The sequence below is a fragment of the Poecilia formosa genome, unplaced genomic scaffold, assembly GCF_000485575.1.
Source record: "Poecilia formosa unplaced genomic scaffold, Poecilia_formosa-5.1.2 Scaffold21, whole genome shotgun sequence".
NCBI classification, from domain to species: Eukaryota; Metazoa; Chordata; class Actinopteri; order Cyprinodontiformes; family Poeciliidae; genus Poecilia; species Poecilia formosa.
In genome coordinates, this window is record NW_006799960.1 from 229,109 (window position 1) to 239,645 (window position 10,537).

Sequence of the window (10,537 nt, forward strand, 5' to 3'; positions counted from 1 at the left end):
GTGTGTGTATATCGGACGAATCAAAGCTGCTCTTAGCAATCTTTCACACGAGGAAGCATGAATTTCCCCACACATTCCTCAGCCTGTCCACAAGCCTACACCGAGGCGAACAATGTCTTCTCTCAGATGTCATTCTGTGTGTGACCTGAGGTCTTTTTTCATAGCAATAGTCTGTCGATCTGCCCACGAAAAGAAGTCACTGTGGTTTTACAAGGTAAACACAGAAAAAAAAAACCTCTTTAACCTTAATCAACAGACCTCCTAAAAAGGTCCCGAAATTAAACGTTCTGAAAAGTTTAAATTCAATAAGGGCACTTTGTGAGGGGAGTGGTAAATTGAGTTAGGAGAAAGAGCCCATGTGTTTGATTGAGCCGTGCTGGTCTTTGATAGAGCGCTCCGTGTTTATGTTTGTAAAGCGAGGCTGCTGCGATATTGTCTGGTATGTGGAGAGTCATAAAGGTCTTCTGTTTAACTCAATCTGCAAGATAAACAGCCTTGGGCAGGAGAAGCTCAAAGGATTCTTATGAGTTTGTTCCCATCTTTCTTAGATTCTTTTCTTTTTCTCAGCGCTTCGCTGGCCCGGTCCTTTCCATCGCCTTTGCCAGTTTTGTCTGTTCTCCTGACGCTTTGCCTGTGGATCGTTGAGTTTTAGCAGACTGACTGTGTGAATTTTCTGGGAGTGAGTATAGAGGCTCATGGTCCAGCTGGGGGTCACTTCGTTCCATGCAGGGGAGTTTGAAAGGTCACAGGTCAAGACGGATGGGTGCCATTGGCACCGACCTTAGGGTATGTGTGTGAGCCGCGACTCCTCCGATTGATAGACAGCAGGGCCAACTGGGAAGTTACCCTCACTTCCTCTGTTGGCAATAGCCCCATTGTGCATTCTGACCTATTTTAGATGCATTTTGGTTTTAATTACAAATAGGCTGCAAAAACAAATTTAGACAAGTTACACTGAGAAAAAAATTATAGAATTGTTCATTTAAAAAAAAAACACACTAAATTTTAAACCTCAGGCAAAGCAAATGTATTGATGAATTATTGCCCAGCATCAGTCTCTGGCACTGCTTGTTTGACAATTGTGTTGATTGGCGATTTAGGCAACTTAGAAATCATTTACTTAGAGTTAGGAAAAGAAAAATACACCCCATTTTCAGTAGCTTGCAGCAACAACAACTTGATGCTTTACTTGATGGTTCAGACTGTCTCGTCCTTTGGAGACAATTTCCACAGCAGTGTTTTAGTTAGATTGAGATCTGTACTTTGACTGGGTCAAGCCTTACTTCCTGCCAGTCAATTCTGGTGTAGATTTCTTGCTGCGTCACAAAGACGCAGCAAGAAAACGCTGGATTTATGGCCTGATATTTGATTTCATAGTTCTGTGGTTGATAGAGGATTTTATGGTCAACTTTATAACCACAAGATCCAGTACATGCAAAACAAGCCCAAGTCACTACCCCTTCCCCACCATGCATGATAGTGGACAGTTATCATCGGTTTCTGCCAGGCACAGCCTTTTGTTTGTTTTCACCGAGCTCTGCATGATGTAGTTTCGTCCAACCTGTCGAAAGGACACTGAGGTTTTTGTTGTTTCCGATGATGATGATGCAGAGTTGCAAACTTACGATGTTGTGTCATGAATGCCTTCCACACCAGCCACATCATGGGTGCTGTTGGCACCAACAAGCAGCCTGCCATTTAACCCGCTGATTGAGTTCTGCAGAGTCTATCGTTCATTCCAGTATCTTTGAAGACCTTGCATTGATTTGTTTTGTGAAGATTTGGAAAGCTTCAAGCTTGGCAATTGTCTTTAATGTTTTACACTTATGAGTAAGCATTCTCACAGTGAAATAACTTTAAATTCTTTAGAAATTATTTTATGATCCTTGTTGGATGACAGTTGCCTGAGTAATGTCAATAGTCTTTCCATTCTGGCATTGTTTAAAAACAAACCTTTACCAGGGTAGTGAGGTGTAAAATGTACTTTTCTGGAGTGACACTTCCCTCTTGTCCCTTAATCTGATCCTTTAACCTGGATGCTGCTATTCTTCGCAGAAAGAAGTAGAGGTATTCTTGGTATATTTTTTTTTCCTTTTGCTGCTTTTGACAGTTATGAAAATCCTCAATCCATCATCACTCTTGGGTGGTATGAACATCCAGCCCCTTGGGAGTTTTGCTCAATAATAATTTCAGCAGCTAAGTTGTTTTTTCCCCTCACTCCCACTCATGCTTTTGCAACAACACTACTAAACCACTATAACCCCACACCATCAGTAATTCTGACTTTGACTCTAGTCATGTTCAATAAATTAGAATATGCATTCCAATGAGTCTCATTTGTCAGATTAAAAGCATGCTTTGAACATTTTAAACATACTTTTCATTGAGGCTATGTTTCTGTGTTAAAAACAATTTTTTTAATTGATTTTAAATGTCATGTTTTCTTTAACTAATCGCAGAAAATCACCATAATTAACAGAAATAGAGGCTTTAAAACGCCAGTTTGACTGTAATTATCTAACACTATGTTTCACTTAGTGATCAAGTTTCTGAAATAAGTTAACTTCTCAATAATATCCTAATTTATTGAATGGGACTGTACATTCATCCAGTGTGAAAGGGTCTACAGATATCCATTGAAATGTCTTGGTTCATAAGGGTCACGGAAACCCAATTTACTTTGGGTTATTTGCAAACTTTCCCTAATCCAGATGCAGTTCTGACTGCTACCACACTGTGATGCTGCCACCACTGTGTCACTGTTCAGATGGGATGCCTAGGGTTTTTTAGCTTAATTTTTTTTTTTCACAAATAGTGGCTTGAATGGAAATGGTTCAGGTTTGGTCACATCTGTCAGGGGCACTGTCTTTCACATCTGCAATTTCCGCCAATCGGTAAACGTGCCTTTTTATGGCTCTCTTCTTCCCTCTCTATGAAGGTCAGATTTGCTGATTGCACGGCCCATCTGAACTGTGGATCTCTCTGGCTCCTCCACAGTTATCATCGGTATGTACACCTTTGCGGGGCACTGCTCCAAGTCACATTACACCAGGCAAGTAAATGTCAAAAAACAAAACAAAAAAGTTGTTATTCAAAAACGTTCACGCAAATTTTCAAGATAAAGAGTTTGGAAACGATCAGAAATGAATGTGAACGTCTGGCTCTGAAAGCAAAGACATTCTCTACTCCTCCAACCATTTTTTTTTTACCGATTTATTCCACAGTGACTCACATTAACAGTGGAGTTAAGCAAATGTGCCCCAAAGGCTGGGTGGAGGCACGAGCACCTCTACGTCTGCTGCGTACGTGAAAACCGTCTGCAGTACACACATAAACATGCTCATGTATATGCACATACTGACTCTTTAGGTTGAGATGAAACGCAGATAATTAGCTCTAATGGAAACCAGACTTCCAAATCAACTCTGTTTCTCCCTCTGTCCGTCTCAGTCTGACTTCCTTCCCCCTTTGGTCTTTTTGTGGTGTTGAGGGTTAATGTAAACCAGGGCTCGTTGTTCCATAATGGGGACCTTCACAGGAGACACTGGAGGGGAGCGGCGCTGCTGAAAGCAAAGAGAGACAGGTAGACTTCTGCTGGAGTGTTTAAACAGCCAAACACACTTGAACCCAGGCCTGTTTTTTAGGGTGTAATTCATCTTTCGGCCAGTGTGTCACACAGAGCGGCCTGCGCCTTTGGTTTTGGATCAGTTTAGGGACTGCAAATGCAAACGCGAGGGCGATATAAAGCAGTGATTAATGAGTAGGAGAGAGTGTGCGTGAGTTTGTGTCAGTCATCAAAGAGTCTATAAATCATAGCACACTTAAAACTGGAGAGCCAGATGCCTTCACACTGATAACAAGCGGTCAAGCCATTACTTTCGAACATCAAAGAGGGCAGGAGCCGGGTTGCAGGACCCCCTCTTTTTTTTTTTGCTGTCTCTCCTTCTCGGCGTGGAATGTATTTCCTCCCCCCACACCCCATTTCATAGGCGTGAGAAATCTCTCTCTTTGTGTTTATAACCTGTATGTGTTTGTGTGCGTGTTTGGAAGCCGTAGAGGTGACATTCCTCTGTGTCAGAGCAACAGCCTCAAGTTTAAGATAACACAGCCACGGTAATCTAAGGGTGGGAATCGATTCTCCCCCATTGGTCAGTGGGGGCTTCAGGGTCAGAGCTGATGGCTTTACCTTCTGCACGCAAGCTGCGGCGCAAAAACACAACAACGCTTCCACAATCATCTCCTAACAACCGTGTAGAGAGGTAGATTTTCACACAGCGTTCACATCAGTGTTACTGTAGCCCTCTTGCCTAATCGTACTTGAAGTTTTTATGTGAAGTAACTACCTGGAGGATTCTTTTGGGGAAGAGTCAAAGGATCCAAAACTGTACACCCAAATGTAATATGTACTTTTTTAAAACCTTTTGTTAGGAGATGTGTATATATATATAGTTGTATATATATATATATATATTTCTTACAGGTTTATATACTTGCTACATGAGCAGGTTATTTTGTTCTGTTTTGTTTATGAGAATCATTACGTTTATCCCATTTTGTGCTGTACATTGTCTTAGTTCAACAAAATTTTTTATAAAATTCCACGAAGGATTACAACGATTTCATAACATCTCTGCATGATTTCTAAAGTGTTTTACTGATTTTTAAAGATTCTACCCCACTCTTTATAGGCTGTTAAATTCAAAATTTTCAATGGAAATTGCTCACAAATACATTTACAAAGACATTTTCAATTTGCATTATTAACTAAAGCATGTTATTTTTTTTTTTTTTAGCAAAAATTTTGAGAGCGAGCTAGCTGCTCATGTAGAGCTAGCTAGCTGCCGTAGCACCTGCAGCTACCTCCCCCAATGCTGGCCTGGAGGACATCTGGGAATATCATGTATGCCTTCCACGGTTCCGAATTCACCACGTTCAAACAGACCACTAGATAATTATGGCTTTCCCAGATCCCCGAGCTCATGAAATCACTGCTGAATATGCCAGCAGTGCGAGATGTTTTCTTTTTGCCCCCCTCCACTCTGCTTTAGTTCCCTTGGGTTTCATCAACAACCAATGAAAATAATGTTTACATAAACCTTAAAATCACTCCATTAGACCTTGAAGTGAAAGCCCTGCCATTGTTCAGTTTATTTAGGCTCACAAACGCTTGAACGAACTAACAAGACAGCCAAAAGAGATGAAAGATTGCATATTATTATCTTTATTTAACATATCACCAAATATTTACAACAGGAAAAATAATGGTTTATCCATTCAACACCGTTTGATAACCTGAAAATAAATAAGCTTTATTGGAGAAGAGGGATAAAAGGAATTCCATATCTGCATACAAAAATAAATACAAAATACTTCTCTTTTTTTCTTTCTTAAAAAATTGTCACGGAATGTTGAGTCTTTTTTTTTTCTCTCGTGTTTCAAAACAGAGCAGTTCGTCAAGGGCTTGTTTTGTTTTTACAACATTCATAGTCGCAGTGGTCTCTCTCTTTCTTCATATCCGTCCTGGCAGTCCAAGTGCTCCCCTTGCAAACATTACAATCCACGCAAAGGGAAAAGTGAAAAGTGGGCTGCTTTCCTCAGAGGCCTGAAGCAAAGCAACAGATCCTGGGCCTTGGCTGCCTTCGGCCTGAGTCACTCGTTCTTCAGTCTGTGAAAGGAAGAAATATAAATTGTGTATCAGGAAAACAAATATCTATAATCAAACACTGATTTTATGTGGTATGTGGATGACGTCTTGAGATTTTAAGCTAAAGGTAGTTTCTGTTCAGTCTTTGAAAGAACGAAACCTGGTGAGTGATGTATTTCTAAAGATTTTGTTGCAGGTAAAAATACTTTTTACCTCCACTGACATAGAATGCTTCAGGGATAATATTTAGTAGTTTTTTGACCGAGAATACCTCTGCATTGTCTTTTTAACAAGTGACTTGCACTTATTGCACTGATAATCCATGTCAGTGAATGGACATTTGCAATAAGGTCTTTGCAAAACATTATTGGAAGGGCAATGCTTTGCACTAACTGATCCAAGATTTTCAGTAGTCATTAAACTATAAAACCTGATGCATTCAAATAAATGGTGCAGATGACATTATGTAAGATTTGAATATAGTTTAGCAATGAGTGTCTAAAGCCTTTTTGCAGGTAAATATACATTTATTTTCACTGGTTTTCAATGATTTGCGCGTAACATCGTATTTTGCTGTTCAAATGAGGCTTCAGCACTAGCTGCAAGTTGGCCGTTTCGCAGACTTTGACGTAAATGCAACCCCTTAAATGTTTCAGTAGGTGCCAAGCAGACATGGGAATGGAAATAAGCCCAGGTTCCGTTTGACACATTGTGACCCAGCAGTGTGGAATGCTAAAGTGTCCCAGCTTACCCCGATGCCTCCTCGCAGACATCCCAGGTCCAGTTAGTGGGAAGTGGTCGACAAGGACCATGCGCCCCCCATCCTCCAAACTGAGAATGCGTAGCTCAAGCGCTCGTGCGCCACGTAGCTGCAATTGGTCCCTCGCGCGTCCAGCTCGTCACTCTGGAGGACCTGGCACAGAAAGTCAATATAGCGGGCCGCCAGCTTCAGCGTCTGGATCTTGCTGAGCTTGTCAGACGGGAGGGTGGGGATAATTTTACGTAACGACGTGAACGCTTCGTTCAACGACTGCGTCCGTTGTCGCTCGCGGATGTTGGCCATCACACGCTGCGTCTGCAGGTCGTCGAAGGAGCGCGCGGGGCTGCTGCTGTTGCTGGCCTCGCTGCCGCCGCTTCCTCCGTCGTCGCAGATCTTTCTGCACTTTTTCTTGCCTCGGATGGAGCTCTCTACGCCTCCCTCCTCATCCTCCTCTTCGTCCGTGCTCCGGCGCGCTGCCCGCCTCTTTCTCGCCCCTCTCCGTGGCAACTGACGGTCACTCTCCTCCTCGCTGTTCCCAGCGCTGTCCATCGGGGAGGAGTCGTCTTCCCGCATCGTCTTTTCAGACGGACTTTTTTTTTTCTTCTTCTTTCCTTTTTAGGATGTGGTACAGTTTTTGACCCCTGACCCAAGTAACTGTCACAAATATCAACAAACAGGGACAGCTATATTAAGGCGTTTGGCCTGCAATGGTTTTTAGACCTGAATTATGAAATGTGGTGCGCCACAAAGAGGGAGAGGTATCTGCCAGGCTGGGACGACCCCAGGCTCTTATAGCGAGGAGAGGGCAGGATGATTTTGGGGAGGACTCTTTGATTGGGAGAGGAGGGGTGTAATATAATACTGCGGGAGAAGGAGACTTAGGGAAAAACTCCTAAAAACAGAAAGCTTCTCCACACAGAAGTGGGAGGATGTGGTGGGGGCAACGTTATTAAATCATGCATCTTGTGCAAACACTAGCTGTGTGGAGATAATTTCTTCTTCTCTTTTTTCCTTCCAGTGTTGCACAAAGCTAACAAAATAAGTGGAATTCCTTTGAGTTAGAAGGCCCCCACCCATCCATATTTTTCATTTTTCATCCACAGGTTGCTTTAGTAGCGGCCTTTAGCAGGTCTGCATTGTTGGGTCTGGCTTCCCTCATCTTCCTCTTGGCAATACCCCACGGATTCTTTAGGGGGTTTAGGAGAGGCCATTTTGCTGTAATGAAGCACACTGGTGCCATAGTCATTAAAGCAGGTACTTTTGTCAGCGTTGCTGGCGATTGCTGCTGGAAAAGGAAATCTGTATCTCCATACAAAGGGAAGCATGAAATGCTATAAAAGGTCCTTCTGCAGCTCCGTTGAATTGTAAGATGCTTTTAAAATCTCCTTTTGGTTCTGCATGTGGCACAACGCAAAGAAGGTGACCAGCGATGTAAGCTCTGACCCCCATTGCAGCGTATGCCTTGTGACTCTCCCCCAATCTTTTGAATGGGCTTGGATTCACATTTGTTTCAAGGCTGCAGTTATCTATATCGCCTTTGGACACATTTTCCTTCCACTAAGCTTTCCAGCAATTTACTTGAAAACAGACCTTTACCTTATGACAAAATCCTTTTGCTTTTTTGGCCTCGCGTAGTATTCTGGTTTTGTTATAAACTGAATTGTGTTTAGTGTTTTAATAAGCTTTAGGCCGCATTTATAAACAAAAACCAGAAATAAAGACTTAAAGTATATTAGTATAGTATGTGTGATAGAACTACGTAGTTCACTTTTTAAATTGTAATAAATGAAATTGTTGATCATATCAAAATGTATTGAAATGACATTTTGGAACAAAAGTGCCCCAGTTCAAAACAATTAGTTTACAAAATAAATTCTAAATAACAAAAGGAAACACATACATTTGATATTTAAGATATTTATTTAATTATCTAAATTTCAGCAATTCTACGTAGTAAAGTGTGGAAATATACTACTGACTGCATCTTGCAGAATGCATAAATAATCAGTATTTATTTACTTATTTCGTATCCCTGTTTTGTAGCCAATTCTGAATTATTTTCTTTTCGCTTCCCCTTGTAAAGTCAGTGGGCGGAGCTAACTTCTACAAACAAGGTGATTGGTCGGCAGTTCAGGTGCAAAGTCTGGTTCACAAGACATACTGATACTTTAAATAACATACTAAAGAAATAATAATAATAATAATAATAATAATAATAATAATAATAATAATAATAATAATAATAATAATAATAATAATAATAATAATTGCATACTAACCCCGCCTCTCGCCCGGAACGTGAGCTGGAGATAGGCACCAGCACCCCTCCCGACCCCAATGAGGGACAAGGGTGAAGGAAAATGGATGGATGGATGGATAATTGCATACTAACGAAAATATTTACAAATAATTTTAATATATAAATAATTCTGTTTTTAATTATTAGTTTTACAGATTGTGCATTTAGTAAATTTCCAGATGTAAATTAACTAAAACATTCTTTATTAGTCATTGTGTCTTGGTTTTCTTTAAGTTAACACACATATGAGTTTTCACTTCATTCATGACAATACAGCCTCTCCCAAAGCTTCTATTTTCCAGATAGAGATCCAGAGATCCGAATGTTGAAAGTTTCATCCCCTTTTCTTCTTTCACATTCAAAATAAACAGAAAAAAAAACCCCAGCTAAAAGTCTCAGCGAACTGCTAGGTTTAGACGCCTCAGAAGGGAACAGCGGTGGTTAAAAAACATCAGGCCACTGAAACACAGGAGGTTGTCCCAGCAGGAGGTCTTTGCTCCTATAAGCAGACCGACGTGTTTATTTTCACGTCAGCTGCCCCGCGTTGAGGTATGCACTTAAATGGGCCCGACTTCCCCGCAGGGAATCGCGGCACAGCAGCTCAGGTTTAAAGGAAGATCCGTCCTATCCAAGGGTGCTCTTAGGGGCGGAACGCTGCGCGCAGCAGGGCGCTTATGGGACTGGACCGAAACGCAAATATGTGGTAAAGGTGGAATGGGAGGGAGGACAAGAGCAGTCGTGAACGTACTTGACCAGTCAGCAAAAGTTTCTACTAATAGAACAATGCTATTTATGTTTAAAAGAAGAAGAAGAAAAATAAAATGCTGCTTGGGTGGGGAGTGGGGGAGGGAGTGCTTGTGGATCTTATCGGTAAGTAATCTTGACAGTGCAAAAGATTTGAAAGCCAAATCCAAGATTCACTGCGTGAAGCCGGGTGATCATCTTGATCTCGGGGGTGTAAATTGACAGAGACAGGCTCCGATTGAGGCCTTTGCGATTAGGCTTGCTGCTTCACTCTTGATTGGGTGAAAATGATTCATCTCTTCCCTCTACATTTCTCGGTAGGAAACCAAATCGTCAAATTATGGAGTAAAAAAAACGTGAGTAGCTCACCAGCCAGACGCCAGGTGAGGCGTCTGGCTGCGTAACTCTCCAAGGTGCTGAAACACGCATTACGATCTTCACCGTCAATCCTTTTGAAGTTCTGATCAGGAGTTTTCACGAGCAAACACTGAGTTGTTCATCTCCTTGTAAGTAAACGCAGGGGTTATTTTTTCCAAGGAACAAACAAAAAGGTTGAATTTTGTAAGGAACCATAATTTTGGGGGGAAGAGAGCGGATGGTGCACGGTTCTCTTTGGGTACTCCGGCTTTCTCCCAAAAGTAAAAAAAAAGAAAAGAAAAAGAAAAACATGACCGTTATAGGTTGATTTATGTAGGTTGAGTGGCTTCTCTTGATTACTTTGTTTGTGTGGTTATAGGAAATCAATCAAAGTTGACCCTGCTTCTTAGCCAATAGCGACACTACAAGGATTAAGCGTGGAGACAGTGCTTGGTGCCTCCAGGCCAGCAGGGGGCCCCCATGAGTGCAGGACTTTTAACTGCTATTTCAAAGTTTTCTCGTTACAGAGTTTAAAATAATGTATTTTTTTTTTAACCTTTTCGAATGGTTTCGGTTTTAAATGAACTAACAAATATGGGGTTAATACTTAATACTTAATTTTTATTTTAATATTCACAATTTAATATGGCTGTCCATTAATTTCTCCTATGGAGTCCATATATACGGGGCTTAATCAGTAAATAATAATAATAATACTAATAATAATACTAAT

General features: G+C 41.2%; 1 protein-coding gene across 1 annotated transcript; it reads right to left on the minus strand.

Annotated features, from left to right (window-relative positions):
- Window positions 1-5,200: 5,200 nt before the first annotated feature.
- twist1a (twist family bHLH transcription factor 1a) lies at window positions 5,201-7,688 on the minus strand. The gene is made up of 2 exons (XM_007547536.2): window positions 6,396-7,688; window positions 5,201-5,665 (listed from the first exon to the last, which is right to left on the minus strand). Exon 1 carries the CDS (start codon window positions 6,975-6,977, stop codon window positions 6,429-6,431), a length of 549 nt encoding a protein of 182 aa, XP_007547598.1. The 5' UTR covers window positions 6,978-7,688; the 3' UTR covers window positions 5,201-5,665; window positions 6,396-6,428.
- Window positions 7,689-10,537: the final 2,849 nt, after the last annotated feature.